The following is a 16,677-nucleotide window of genomic DNA, read 5'->3' as shown; positions in this document are numbered from 1 at the left end:
GAAGGCATGATCCAAAATGGATTTTGGATAGACTCCTAAGTCTAAGTGTTCCTCACAGAGAAAAATGAAAGTCCAAGGAAGTTCCTAGACATAGCCCCATTACAGAGATCTTTTCATTCTGAATCTATTGCAACTTGAAGGGAAAAAATGGACATAGGATGCAGAAGTTATCGCATGCAGAAAATGCCATTTGTTCCTTAGAAAAAGGGGCAAAATCCCCTAAAAATAGCAAAAAAACCTTATAAAGGGAAATCGCATCGGAAAAAGGCAAAGGGTCGAACTTAAGCAGAGGTGGAAGAAACTCCGATCCATCGATTCGATGTATCGGATCAGAGGCAGACATATGTGCGATATTGGAGCCCTAGACCTAGCAATTGTGATCATGCGATACGTCGATCACCAATGATCGGACCAGTGAATTGGCATCGGTGATGTACAGAACCCCTAGGCTATATGCGACATGATATGCGATAGCGATTGTGATGAGCAATCTCAGTCCTCGGATCGCGAGAGGAATGGATAGCTAGGATTAAATCAGATCAACGATTACCGGACCCGACGATATATCAGTGCGGATTTATAAAAATTTGAGTTCCGCCATAAAGGGACTTTTGCATGCATTAACGCATTTCGGTGTAAAAACCAAAATACAAAGGAAAAAGCCCCCAAAGAGATATAGCTAGACCCGTAGGGGAAATAAAGGTGTGATTAATGTTATTTGAGTTCTGTAAAGGTGGGTTTCGGGCGGGCCTCAAGCAGTAAATGGTTTTGGGCTGGCTCTGCCCGATCCCACACAATGAATGACTCGTGGCTTGGCGAAGGAACAGGGAAACTGCCTTTTTGGGTGGGTAACCTCCATATCCTTAAGCCGCCTGAAATTGAGTGAGGACCATTGGATTAGAGATCCCGTAGATCGATGGTGGAGCTGTGAAAGCGGCCCAAGGCAAACCCAATGTCTTTATGGGGTGGATGCGATAATATTTGAAGTTTGATAAAAAGGATTTTAACGGGTTTTTCATCATTTTCCTGTGTATTTGGGATTTCGACCAATACACTAATGCGATGAGATATAACACCTAATGGTGGACCCGAGAGGGATTTTAGGGGCGATTTAATGGAATTTCACGTCCGATAGTTTATTTCCTAGAAATCTCTGTGCAATAAAATTTTCTCTAGTTTTTGGGTTGTTGCCTATGAAACGGCCCCAATCCCTTGTAACAACCCTAATCATCATTCCATGCTACAAGTGGGCATTTTTGGCAGATGATGAGGCATTTGAAAGCCACAAAGCCATAGAGCCAGATGGTCAATCAAATATACAACGCATAGAAGCCACAGAGCTGCAGGGGAATGATTGAACGCAGGGAAACAGCTGGGGGATCCAAAAAGCCAGAAAAAATGCCTCAAAGGAGCCCAGAGAGCTCAGTTGAGAGGCAGTTTTTGAAAGCTAAAGACAGAGAGCATAGAGGGCGAAAAGCTACTACGCAGAGCAGCTAAGGGAGTCTCTTGGGTCACCTGGAGTTCAAGTGAAAAGCCAGAGAGATGAAAGTTGCATAGAGCCAAGAGCCAGAGCCAAGAGCCAGAGCCAAAACTAGAGACGAGAGCTAGAGCCAAAGCCAGAGTTGAGAGCCAGAGCCAGAGCCTAGATCCAGAAAGCGAGAGCTTCAGAGCAGGGGATAAAATGGTGTCTAAACTCATTTTTTCTGTGTAAAATAGTGGAGTTGAGCCAAGAGCTTGTAAAAAGGTCTTTTCCATAATCACAGAGAGCCTAGTTGAGTTGACTAGAGCTCAAGGAGATGTAGCCCAAGAGTTTTGGGTGAACTCCATATTAAATTGTTGTTCTGTGTGTTTTGTTATTTGCTGCAATGTTGCATTGTTACATGTATTTACATATGAACACAAACAACATATTTTAAAGCACATAAATAGTTCAAATAACCATAAGCATGCACCTTATTTTCAAGAACATATTTAATTCCACATTGGTTAATCATAAAGACTTGGGAATATTTAAGCTTTGGAAGTGGGAGAGGTTCTTGTAAGTTAGACAAGAAGCCTAAGTGCCCCATTTTCAAATCAGTTGGTAGTAGAGGTTGAATAAAATATATGAATCTTAGACACTTGAACGGAATTCTTTGAGCTATGGTGCTAAAAAATCCTCAGCAAGGGGTTTTTTTCCTCAATCTCTTTGAACTCTTCTCCTCTCTCTCAAGTGAGTATGAAGACTCTCTAATGGTTGATTCCTCTTTTCCCACTAGGATGATGGATTTCTTAGAAGCAATATGGCCAACATGCTAGTGTTCTTCCCTTATTTGGCTTCAACAATCGAATGGTGGTTTGCTCTAATAGCAATTTGGCCAGCATAACAATGTATCATATTTTGGCTTTCCCATGGCCTGTTTATATACAATTTTTTGAATCCATCTTCCTCCTCTTAGTTCATGCATGATAATGACACATGAGTAGGACAAGATGATTCCATTGAGGGTTGCATATCTTCATAGTGACTCAAATTCGGTTGTACTGGATTGAGCTCATGTCAAATAATTGGCCCCAAGTGTGCACAGTGGTCCTGAATCATTGAGTCATCCTTTTCTGAAACCACACAACTTTTGAAGGATATTCCATGCGCGCGTGTTTATCGAAGAAATAGTTGCACGACATCATTTTTTTACTTTATAAACTTTAGACCTTACTATAAATTCAATTCTTTAAACTTCATGATTTATTTAGCTTGAAAATGTTCACTCGTGCATTCTTCTGAATATATTTTACTATCTTTTGGATTCTGCCAACATGTGTATGATTTTCTGGTGTTAGCAGTTCCCCCTGATGTATTAGGTTAGGAGCAAACGTATAGCAAAAATACATCATGTTTGCTTTTCTGATGGAGATTTTGATCAACTTTTTGAGAGAGAGGATAACTTGTTGTGGAGATGAGTAGAGAAAAACCCCTTGACTAAGTATAAATGGTAACCATGCTCTGGTGAAAACCTACAGAGTGAAAAAATGTGTCTATATGAGGCGGGCATGTCCCATGTTCATTATGATGACTAATCTTAAATTATTACAATCGGAAAAATCATAGTTTTGTCCAGTCAATTATCTTGGTTGATATGCTAAAAGTTGATGATGATAACTGTTGATGCCCTCAAGGGTGCTTCCTAGTCAAATAGAATGAATTTGGTTCCCCCATGCATATCAGAGGTGAAGCACTGCTGAATGAGGTGCTGCAATATGCATAGATATTTGACTTTGAGTACCTCCCTTGTATCATGGTGTAAGTACTCTTGGGTGAGGTGCTTAGCGGTGTATGGGTCTTCAACTAAATGAAAGGACTGCCATGGTAACTAAGTATGACACCACCTTGACATGAAATCGTATGTTGGTTTCGAATTTCAAAGGGACCGATGACTTTAGTGTGCAATAGTGATTCCCATTGTGCCACCCAAGGATATTCCTATCAGGCAGAAATATCCAAGGTATTGCCCCTATCTTGGAATACAAATGCTGAAGTCGACAGGAAAGGAGCATTAACCGTCTGACATGATGGGTTTGGGAATCAATATCAGATATAAAGAGACTATAATAATGTGGGTCAGAGCTGACGATATAAGAGGATATGGACAACTTGGATGAGGTCAGAGCTTTTGTGCAAATGGAGGCAGAAAGAGCATGTTTACTAATGGTGATGGCCCTGGAGTTGGTAGGATTTCCAAGGTGGGTGTAAGTATGTTCCAACTGGTGCGAAAATGGAAAATGATTGTTGGTGAGGTACAAGCTTCGACCAAGTGTGGCTAGAAACCGCCACTAGGTAAAAGACATGAATAGAAAAAAAATGTGTTTGGGAGTCTCTTTCCTAAAAAAACCTTACGCCACCCTGGAATGAAGCCTTGCGGCGATAATGCTAGGTGCTACATAAAATGGTAGGTCACAGTCTAACAGAGACACCTAAAGTCACAGTCCTCTACGGAGGATGGATTAGCGCAACTCACATTTTCAAGAGGGATCCCTCGGAAGTGGTTTCCACCTTTACTTGATGGAATTCATCTCCACTATCAGATGGTCACCTCGATAGGTGTACCATCCAGATTGATTCAATACTGGATATTTCCACCGGGGCCCAACTAGAGACTAGACAATTTTAAGTATGTGAACTATGGGTCGGAAACCATAGGGACATGAATAATATTAATGTTACATCTTTAACTGGTCATGTTTAATTATAGGGAAATCCCAAGTGCCCAACATTGTAGCTAAGGGTTAGAAATATAATATGTTAAACATCATGCGGAGCAATTATCAATTATCTAGAACACAATTAAGCCAAGAAGCAAATGCGAGGACTCAACCTTGTCATATAGATGCAAATGTGGTGATTATTGTAAGGTCTAAAAAAGGCACTCAATAAGATTTGAAAGATAATTTATACACTTTTTATTAAGGTTGAGACTTATGTGGTAACTATATTTTCAAAAAAATAAATTATAAAGGAAAACAAATTCATAACGATATGTAAACCCATGTTTCATGAGCGAAATTATTGTAATACTTTTTGTATTCCTTGTTCACTTCCATTACATCATACCAATGCTAGTAACCTTGCACAAAGGGTTATGACAGGTTTATAGAGACAGTCCATGGCACCGAATACAATGTGTTCTCATGTTTCATTTATGAGGACCACTTCATCATGAGAAAATAGCACACCATATATCTACTTTGTATGATAAAGTAATAGAAAAAGGAGGAAGATCCCCTACTAGTGAACTATTTATCCTTTGTGTAAACTCCGTAGCTGCTCCACGTTATATTCGTTAAATTTGTAGTATTTTCAACCAATAAACTTGTCTAAAGTCGCATTATAAAAATAAACTTGTCTAAAGTCATATTTATGAAAACAAAAGAAAATGTGACAAGGGTTTAATTCACACCATAGTGATGTTATCATAAACATTTTATTAAAATAAAATTGTACAAATAAAATTCAAATCAAATAAAAAATAAATAATTACACGTTAAAATTATAAAGTATTTAAAAGTTTTAAAATTTAAAATTTATATTTTTTAATATAAAATTGAATTATTAAAAAATTTACGCATTAAAAGATTGAAATTCTAATTTGAAATAATTAATTTTTTAAATTTAAAATATATTCTATATTTTCAATTGAAAATTTTTATCTGAAATTATCAAAAAATAATTTGATTTAATTAATATATTTTAAATAATTAATTTGAATAATATAAAATATTATTTATGGAATTTTATTTTATTTTATTTTTGTTTTAATTAAATATAATAATTAATTCAATTGAAAAAGTAATAAAATAAAATTGTTTATTGTTATTATATGTTTAGAAAATTATAATATATTTTATATTATACTTGTTTATATGACATTTTATTAATCAATTAATTTAATTTAAATTTTGAGTCGTGTATACTATTAAAACTATTGTAGAATATTCTATGAAAGTTAAATCTCTACCATTTACCTAATAGTTAATAAGAATTAAATTAAAATTTTGATGCGAAGATATATACCTCTATATACTTACTAATTACATGTTAATAAAAAAAATTATCTTCAAAAAATTCAATGTTTAAAACACAACATTACACATGGTCCAACGTCCTCTCTGAATGTACGCAACCATTGTTAACCATGGTCCAATGTCACATTGTGACAAATATTGTCTCAATATGAAACTCAACCATGGGCAAGCATGGTCAACCATGGTCCAACTTTGCATTGTGACAAATATTGTCTAAATATGAAAATCAATTATGGCCAACCATGGTCCAACATTGTATTGTGACAAATATTGTTTGAATATGAAAATCAACCATGGTAAACCATATTTACTTTACTGTTTATAACACTTATCATACATTTTATCATAGGGATTTCTCAATACAAAAATCAATCATGGTCAACCATTGTTAACATTGTTCAAACATGGTCGACCATGGTAAGTTATGGTCAATCATGGTTAACCATGGTCAACAATGGTCCAACGTCACTTCATGATAAATATTGTCTGAATATGAAAATCAACCATGGTCAACCATGGTCCAATGTTGCATTGTGACAAATATTATCTCAATATGAAAGTCAACCATGGTAAATCATGGTCAAGAAACATGATCACATTATGAGATATATTGTCTCTTGGTCCAACATCACATTGTGACAATCATGGTCATCCATGGTTGACCATGGTCCATCCTTGCATTGTGACGAAGATTGTCTCAATATGAAAATCCACCATGGTCCAGTGGTCCAATGTCACATTGTGACAATGATTGTCTCAATATGAAAATCAACCATGGCCAACCATGGTCATCCATGCTCTAATGTCACATTGTGAAAAGGATTGTCTCAATATGAAAATCAACTATGGTAAACCACGTTTATTTTAGGCTTTATAGTATTTATCTTATGGTTTAGAATATTAATCCATTAGGTTTAATATTATTGCCTCAGGTTTATAATCCCTTGGGTTTTCAATATTAATCTTTTGGGTTTATTATTTCCTTTGGTTTATAATATCAACTTGTTGGGTTTATTAACTTAGGGTTCATATTCCTCGGGTCTAATATTATTCATAGGGTTTATAATATTAATTCATGGGTTTAATATAAATCTCTTAGGTTTACAATTATGGTCAACTATGGTTCAACACCACATCATCATAAAGATTTTCTCAACATGAAAATCAATTGTGGTCTAACGCTACGTTTTGACAAAGATTATCTCGATGTAAAAATCTATCATGGTCGAACATTGCATTGTGACAAAAATTGTATGAATATGAAAATGAACCATGGTCAACCATTGTCAACCATGTTTATTTTAGAGTTTATAATATATATCTTAGGGTTTATATAACTTGGGTTTATAATATTAATCTTTTAGGTTTAATATTATTCCCTTGGGCTTCTAATACCTTGAGGTTTTAGAATGAATCCCTTGGTTTTATAATATCAATCATTTGGGTCTATTAATCTAAATGTTCATATTCCTCATGTATAATATTATTCATAAGGTTTATACCATTAATCCTAGGGTTTAATATAAATCCCTTAGGTTTATAATCATGGTCAACCATGGTTCAATGTCACACTCTAACAAAGATTGTCTCAATATGAAAATCAACCACCATGAGTCATGGTCAACCATGGTCAAACATTGCATTGTGACAAAGATTGTCTCAATAAAAAAATCAACCATGGTAAACCATGGTGAGCCATGTTTATTTTAAGGTTTACAGTCTTTATCTTAAGTTTTATATAACTAGGATTTATAATATTAATCCCTCGGGTTTAATATTATTCCCTTGGATTTATAATCCCTTGGGTTTTTAGTATTGTTCCCTTGGGTTTAGAATATCAATCTATTGGGTTTATCAATATAAGGGTTCATATTCCTAGTGTGTATTATTATTAATAGGGTTTATAATATAGATCCTTTGTGTTTAATATAAATCCCTTAGGTTTATAATCATGGTCAGCCATGGTCCTATGTCACATGTGACAAAGATTTTCTTAATATGAAAATCAATAATGGTGCAATGTCATATTGTCACAAAAATGGTTTCGATATTAAAATCAATCATGGTCAACCATGGTCTAACATCACATTGTGACAAAGATTATCTCAATATGAAATTGAACCATGGTAAACCATAGTTAACCATGTTTATTTCAGGGTTTATAATATTAATCTTAGTGTTTATATACGTCGAGTTTATAATATTAATCCCTTGGATTTAATATTAGTCCCTTCGATTTTTAATACCTTAAGGTTTTAGAAATAATCCTTTGGGTTTATTATTCCCTTGGGTTTATAATATCAATCGCTTGGGTTTATTAATCTAAGGATTCATATTCTTAGGCTATAATATTATTCATAGGGTTTATAATATTAATCTTGGGGTTTAATATAAATCCCTTGTGTTTATAATCATGAGCAATGATGGTCAACCATGGTCCAATGTCACATCATGACAAAGATTGTCTCAATATGAAAATCAACAATGGTCAACCATTGTTAAATGTCGCATTCTGACAAAGATTATCTCAATATGAAAATCAACCATGGCAAGTCATGGTCAACCATGTTTATTATATGGTTTATAATATTTATCTTAGAGTTTATATACCTTGGCTTATAATATTTATCACATGGGTTTAATATTATTAATCCGTTGGGTTTATTATTCTCTTAATTTTATAATATCAATCCCTTGGGTTTATTAATCTAAGGGTTCTTATTCTTGAGGTTTAATATTATTCATAGGGTTTATAATATTAATCCTTGGGTTTATAAACATGGTCAACCATTGTCCAATGTCACATTGTGACAAATATTTTCTCAATATGAATATCCACCATGGTCCAACATCACATTGTAAAATATATTGTCTCCATATAAAAATAAATCATGGTCAACCATAGTCCAACATCAAGATGTGACAAAGATTATCTCAATATGAAAATTAACTATAGTAAACCATATTCAATGATGATTATTTTAGAATTTATAATATTTATCATAAAATTTATATACCTTATAATATTAATCCCTTGTGTTTATTATTCCTTTAAATTTATAATCCTTTGAATTTATAATATAAATCTCTTTTATTTTTTTTAATACTCTTCCTAATCACCACCATTTAACCTAGAAATAAGGTTCCAATCCTTCTCCTCTTGGCCACGTCCTAACACTTCTACCATTAGCAATTAATACCCCGTTCCTTCCTTTTTTCCTTCCCTGTGAATTAATATAATCCAATACAATTGGCAGGGTATATTATTAATGACAGGTTTTTGGGGCCTACCACTTTGGTTTATGACATAAATATAACTTATACGCCGTTGGACTATGTTTGAAACCTCCCATCGCTTTCCCTGTTAGCACGCCATCTTGATGCTTCCTGGTTTAGTGAGACCTTGTACCGAACCACGTGGGCGCATATGGGTGTGGACAGAGTTATAGTTCTTGGACGGTCGAGATGCGAGTTCAAGCATCAACGGCTCAGATTCACACGCCTCCGATTATCCTAACCCTAACTGCTCCTCATTTTGTTGTTCGGCGGTGGCGATTTCTCCTCTCAGCGGTTTCTCCTCGTAACATAATTTGCGAATAATTTACATTGGTTTTCCGTTGTAGGATCGTGCCCCGGATTTAAATATCAATCATCTCGTTCACCATATAAATGCATACTCTACTTCATCAGTAGAATGTGCCTGAGACGGCTGAAAGAAATATACCCATTCGTCAAAGACCAAGCTATGAATTGATAACATTGATGAGGGCACTGGAGAATTTTTTTTTTTTTTGGTTCTTTTTGAAAATAACGAACATATATATATATAAAAGTTAATAATTCATTAAATACATTATTCTCGTCCATTAATGATGACAGGGAATCAATTATTGGTATATAGAATGGTAATAAAATATCTTAATAAGATAGAGATGATAACTAACAACCTTATCATATCAAGATCCCTCTAATCTGCAAACACGTGCTTCGGTGTAAATTCTGCCCGGTTTGCAGAAGTAGCCTTTTGTAGGAGCACAGTGCACATCTTCTGAGCACACGCAGAGTCCTTCCAGAGCACATCCATCCTTCCATATGATCACTCCCGCATTCCCTATTCCCAGAACATCGTCGGTCCATTCATTGGACAAAAGTCCGTTAGGGTCGTACTTGTTCTTCACTGATAGAAAGGTAGCATATTTGTTATATTTTTTTATGACCCCATCAAAGGCAATGTTTCGGTTCTTTCCCCAGTGAGGCAGGGCTCCATATTTCATGAGCGCCATTTGCTCAATTTCCTCCAACACATCTTCATACAGTCTAGGAGTGTTGGGATCCTTGGCCCGATAGTACGTCATTTCGATGTCTACTGAGTCCTCTTCTTTTCCCAAATAAGCGCTCGAAGCTTTTACATAACGCATTAGAAAACCATAGTAGAGTTCAACCCCACACAGGCTACTCGGAATGGTGTCCCGGAGGTTCTTTACGTCGGAAAGGAATTGTCCGATATTGGACACGCTGATACTGAGTCCACTCTGAAAAAAGAATAATCCTTTGACCCGAGGATCCCATGCGCACGCTGTCAGCAGTTTGTCCTCTGGGCTGCTCAGACACGAACCAGAAGCTTGCATGTTATTCTGATACCCAATTACTGGATATCCCAAAAAGAGAACATCGTTGTTCTTGAGTCCTGTACCAGCTCCCAGGATTGTAGATACCTGACTGACTGCCCTCACGCACTTGCTGTTAGCATCATCCGTAGCTTCATCGTGTTCCTCTGTAAAATCATGGCATATATAATTAGCTGTACATCTTTTCCCGGACTTACCCAGATGATAACGCCTGTATGCAGGTTTTCATGTATTATAAACTTTGACATGTTTGAAAATAAATTATGACATTGCCATGAAACTCTGACGGAGTAGTGCAGCTTAGATGTAATATATGAGGCCTGACTCACGTTTCATTCAAATGTCTATTAGGCATCAAAGTTACAATATGATAGTAGTAGTCAATGTTTGATGAATAACTTTAATAGAAAAGATCATTGTCACAATAGGTAGGTATGTATTCAAAACTTTTTAAAGTTACAAAATGATAGTAGTAGTCAATGTTTGATGAATAATTTTAAATAGAAATGATCATGGTCATAATGGGTAGGTATGTATTCACAAACTTTTTAATCAGGTAGTTAATTATAAATTTATAAAATGTAAAATTTATTTGAAAATAAAATTAGTATTTGATAATAAAATTGGTATCGAAGAAATTCAAAACATAAAATTAAAACATAAAATGAGAAGTTTTTTAATTTATTATATATATATAAGGTTATAGTCAAGCTAGACACCTACTTTAGTTTTCAGATTTCATTTAAATGTTTATTAGGCACCAAAGTTACAAAATAATAGTATTAATGAATGTTTGATGAATAACTTAAAGTAAAAAAGGTCATTGTCACAATAGGTATGTATGTATTCAAAAACTTTTTAGTGAGATAAATAATTACAAATTTATAAAATGTAAAATCTATGTGACAATAAGATTGGTATTGGTAGACACTTAGATCATAAAATTAGAAGTTTATCTATTAAAAAACAAACACACACACACACACATAATTTTAAGGTGGTAGCCAAGCCATACGTCAAATTGGTATATGAGACCCCCTAGGGACCCACATTTTGAGTGTTAAGTCTATGAAATCATACATACTCTATCTCCTCTAGTTTTGAACCTTTGACCTCTTAAGTGGAAACACATGTTGTTAACCATTAGACCCTCTCAAATTGTATAATCACAAATTTTTATTAATAAAATGCAATAATTAAATAAATTTAATTACAACTTTTTATTAAAGTGTGATGAGAAAAACTTTTTGTCATATAAACACTTATCAACTTAAAAATTAAAAATTAAAAAAAAAAAAAAAAAAAAAAAATTATAATAATGATATAAAAAAATTATATTTTAATTCTAAAATCTTATATTTTAAAAATTTATAGGAAATTATTTTAAAAATATAAATTACACAATTTCAAGTCTTAACAAATTATATATATATATATATAATAAAAAAATACAATTAAATTTAGATAAAAAATAAAAATAAATAAATTTCTATTATAATAATAAATTATTAAATGCAATTTACATCCTATTACAAGATTGGATAAAAATAACCATATACAATAGATAAACTATTATTTTAATAAATAATTTGTTTAAAATTCTTAATCAATTTGGATAAAAATAACCATATAAAATAGATAAAATATTATTTTAATAAATAATTTGTTTAAAATTCTTAATCAATTATATAAAAAATTTATAATTTAAATAATAATAAATAACAATTAAATTTAAATTAAAAAAAAAAAAAAATAAAAAAATTACTATTATAATAATAAATTATTAAATACAATTTACATCCTATTACAAGATGATAACACTATAAAATAAATAAAATATTACAAGATGATAACACTATAAAATAAATAAAATATTATTTTAATAAATAATTTGTTAAAATAATAAATTAACGAATTATTTGGAATTTACACAATTTCACTTAAAAAAAGTATTTAGGGTTAACAATCGATAACAAATGAATATTTCGCACTCCTTACTTTACTAAAAGATCATTCACACAATTTCACTTAAAAAAAAAGTATTTAGGGTTAACAATCGATAACAAATGAATATTTCGCACTCCTTACTTTACTAAAAGATCATTACTTCAAATGCTTCCCAGACTAGAGAGAATTTCATAAATAACTCTTTATAATATATGTTATATAATTTAAAATTATCGTGTGACAATGAAAATTGATAAATATAAATTATAAGGAAATGCGCGAACCAAGATATATTATTTCAAAATGGAGCTTTAAAGCATAAAAATGTGCTATAAAATTTTGTCCACAGTGCAGAAAAAACTCCTACATGCACACCGAATATTGACTCATTAGATATATATTTTCACTAATTGACCCTTCTTCATGGGAAGAAAAAGATTCAATGATTACTCTTTTAACATTAATGAAACTATAGATATTAGGTTGTATGGTAAAATCGCAGTTAAAGTCTGAATACGTTAATAAACAAGTACCAGATTCGATTAATCTGCACGTTAAACCGATATTAATTGACCCTTTTTGTTAGGTTAAAATACGTTCAATTTTTTAATGAAATATCTTAATGAAATAAGATAATTTATTTATTTATTTAATTTTTTTTTCTATAATTTAGGATAAAGAGTTATTGTGAACACTATCACTATAAATTTAGGTAGGTGCAACAGCTTGCAAGTCTCACACAATAGCAATTAACTTATGTCTCAACAAAAGTCAAGAACGTCCTACTCAGAAATTATATGAGTCAACTTATACCTCAACAAAAACCAAGAACTACTCAGAAATTATAAGACTCATATATGATAATAAATATCCACCAGTTTTTATTCATCTTCACGTGAAACCCATGTTAATTACTAATTGATCATTTCTGTCAGGAAGTTCAACGATTATCTGTTTAATACTCATGAAACTATACATATTAGATTGTATGCTCCAATGGCAGTTGGGGTCTGAATATGTTAATGAATATGAACCACACTTGATTTATCTGCACGTGAAACCGATTTTCCGATTTTAGATAATTTGGGAAATTTTGATAGGCATAAGAGAGTTTGGCTTCATTAGATTTCATTCTTATGAGTTAAATTGCCAATATATTCTAAAACCTACGATCAAATCAAGTTAATCAAGTTAAAAATAAAATAAACAAATAAATGATTAAATCATTATCATTCTGGATTTAGACATTGGCATTTTCTCTTACCTGCATCCCTGATGATGGCTAAAAGAGCCGTTAGAGTGGACCGAAAACCGATGAAATCATTTACCCCATCTCCATGAGAATTAACAGGCACTCGATCGTCCACTCTATAGACAACCTTTCGTTGAGCAGGGTACCATATAACATCTCCGAATTCGTGCTCCAGGCCAAACTGCACAATCATGCTTTCCAGATCCGAATCATCCTTCACAACGTTTGTGATGGAACGTTTAAACAAAGGTTGTAGCTGCAGGGTTACCTGTATGACACAACATAGTATACATAAAATTCGATGAGATTAATCCAAATATCACACCATGAAATTATAGAATCCCTTGGAGAGCTTCTAAACAACAGTATTTATAGCAAACCGGATATCCACACTATGAGATAAGTGGAAGCATTTTCGTGAAGCCACAATAAATTCAATGAGATTAATCCAACGATCACATCATGAAATTATTGAATCCCTTGGGCAGATTCTAAACAACAGTATTATAGGAGATCGGCTAGCAAAACTATGAGATAATTGGAAGAATCTATTAAAGCCACAATACCGGAAAAGTGAAATATTTTTGTGCATTATGGATTGTCAACATGGCAAAGACGGAAATTGGGAAAACAATGCACCAATAATTACCTGGACCCCTTACTACATTGTCCTTAATACATGCATTTGTAAGATTATCCCTAATTCTTTAGAATACATGCATTTGTAAGATTATCCCTAATTCTTATAGTTTTCTAAAGAAACAATCACCCAAAATATTCATAACTTTTAACTTTGAAAACATCAGCCTTAGCTTATGTTATTTATAAATTTGTACACCAATGTGTATTCACCAATATTAAGATCGACTTTGCTTCTTGCTCATCAAATATTCAGAATTTCAATTTTATTAATTGCAAAAAGCAGGTCATCCATGATCAAAGCTAAATTACCTATTAACTATTTTAACGGGATGTTTTTGTTGTTATGGAATAAATATTGATGGTATTTTATAGATAAATTACCTATTAACTATTTTAATGGGATGTTTTTGTTGTTATGGAATAAATATTATTGAATGTTTATTGTTATGGAATAAATATTGATGGTATTTATAGATTATTGGTTTTAGGTAGAAAAATTTAGTGTTGTAATATTTTTTTTTATAATAGTACTTTTTAATGCATAAATAATATAATATATAAATTGTGTTTTTGAATTTATAGATAAATTTAATCTTTTAAAACATCTAAATATTAATATTATATAAACTACCACAACCATATTAAAAATATTAATGTAGTTGATAGCTTGTTATATCTTAAAGTTTCATTTATATTTACCATGGATAAATAACGAAAAAACCATCGTAACAAAAATATTATTATTAATTTTGATTGTACAACTCTTAAGAATCTCAAGTCTTACTAAAAACAGAAGTGTTGAAGAGCTTCTATCCTTTACAACCAGATATAAGGAGATAAGGGGGTGTTTGTAAAATTAGGTATGCTTTGAAAATTTCTAAGAAATTGGTGGGCCTCCAGCCACTAGGCAGCAATCTTACTCCATTCAAACATCAATTTTTTAAAATTTTTTAAAGGTCAATGCAACCCAACAAATTATCTAACACACTACAACATAAGCTTGAATACAAGAATATGCCTACCATATTCCCTTAAAAATCAATCTAGACTATCAAGTAAAAAAATCAAAAAAATCCACGTTGAAATGAATAATCCTATTCCAAACGATTATATCCCAAACCATAATAAAATGAAAGTACTACCTGGGAAATGACACCGATAACACCCAACGAAACTTTGGCTGCATTGAGATCCTCATCTGCTTCAGTAAGACTCACAACTTTAGCATATCCCTCGGCAGGGGAAGCTGGTACTACTAACCTCACCCCCACAACATATTCGTGAACAGCACTTCCATTGCCAAACAGGGAACTACCATGAGCACCGGTGCCTAGTATTCCCCCAAGAGTCACACCCAACCAGTAAGGCGAATGAGGCAAAGCAAGGCCTTCTGTGGCAGCAGCATCAATGAGATTCTTTAGGGTTATACCGCTATGGAACGTCATCCTCAAACTAGGCTTATCCACAGATACAACATAGTTTAGATCCCGAGTGCTGATAATGAGACCGGAATCCCCATCGGGACATACCAGCTTGGGAATACTGTGGGCGTAGCGCGTCACAACTCTCATCTTCTGGTTCTTCTGAACGGCATCGGCAACGGAGGCCAGAAGCTCGTCTTCTGTGGAAGGATACACGACTTGGGCAGCCCTGCAGATACTTCTATCTGGAAACACCCCATAAGCGTTCGAAACAGTGCAGTTTGTAAATCCATTAGAACATTCAACCACGGGACCCGGGGGACTACAATTCGCGATCCGGGCCAACAGAAAGAGCGCACAAAAGATCAAAATAGCTCTCTGAAACTCCATTCGACAACATAACCCAAACCGAGTATCGCTGAGTGAGCAAACGATCCGTATAAATAGCTAGAAAACAGATTTTTTTTAAATATTCATTCGGTAGGAATAGGTCTAATGGAAGCGCACCCAAAAAAAACGTGTGGCCAATTTTCTTTCTGCATATTTTTTCAGATTTAACTCTACGCTACCCATACTTCATGACTATTCCAAACCCTTGTATTATTTTATAAATGTTACTGGTGCAGTTTATCTAAATGCTCGATCTGCTGATGTATTTATCTAAACACTGTCAATTTCGATCCGTTGACCTCACAGGACAGGGAAATACAAGTGGAAATAATGGCCTTCGGTTGAAAATCTTGTATTCTTTCCATTATTTAAGAATCTTTTATACTAATTTAACTTGTAATGTGGTTATCATTTTGTTTTATTTGTTTAATTTAATGTCTAATTTAGTTATCATTTTGTTTTATTATTAGTTTTTTTGAATGTTTCATTTAGTTATGATCTGGTTTTTATTATTAATTTGTTAGAAAGTCAATTTCCTTATTATTTAAAAAAAATAAAAATAAAAAATGTTTTATAGAATAATTTGATATTTTTCTCAGTTGTAACCACCATCATAATAATAATATTATTATAAAAAATTTAACAATTAAATTTATTTTTTTCTTTGGTTTTAATATATATATATATATATATATATATATATATATATATATAAATGTTTTTTTAAATAATTTCATTATTTATTTAAAAAGAACTTATTAAATCACATTTTATTTTAAATTTTCCTTTATAGAGTACTTTCTAAGAATATTAGCCCCAAAAATAATTAAATATAGAA

General features: G+C 32.7%; 1 protein-coding gene across 1 annotated transcript; it reads right to left on the bottom strand.

Moving 5' to 3' along the window:
* Positions 1-9,424: 9,424 nt before the first annotated feature.
* On the bottom strand, positions 9,425-15,892 carry LOC149177617 (L-gulonolactone oxidase 2-like). Its single transcript, XM_089420169.1, has 3 exons — positions 15,171-15,892; positions 13,399-13,654; positions 9,425-10,333 (listed from the first exon to the last, which is right to left on the bottom strand). Exons 1-3 carry the CDS (start codon positions 15,837-15,839, stop codon positions 9,516-9,518), a joined length of 1,743 nt encoding a protein of 580 aa, XP_089276295.1. The 5' UTR covers positions 15,840-15,892; the 3' UTR covers positions 9,425-9,515.
* Between the last annotated feature and the right edge of the window lie 785 nt (positions 15,893-16,677).

The sequence above is a fragment of the Pinus tabuliformis genome, chromosome 4_1 (assembly GCF_031772625.1).
Source record: "Pinus tabuliformis cultivar Carrire ecotype Pingquan chromosome 4_1, CPIR1, whole genome shotgun sequence".
Taxonomy (NCBI): Eukaryota; Viridiplantae; Streptophyta; class Pinopsida; order Pinales; family Pinaceae; genus Pinus; species Pinus tabuliformis.
Note: the sequence above shows the minus strand (reverse complement) of the source record. Positions and strands in the feature narration are given on the sequence as shown.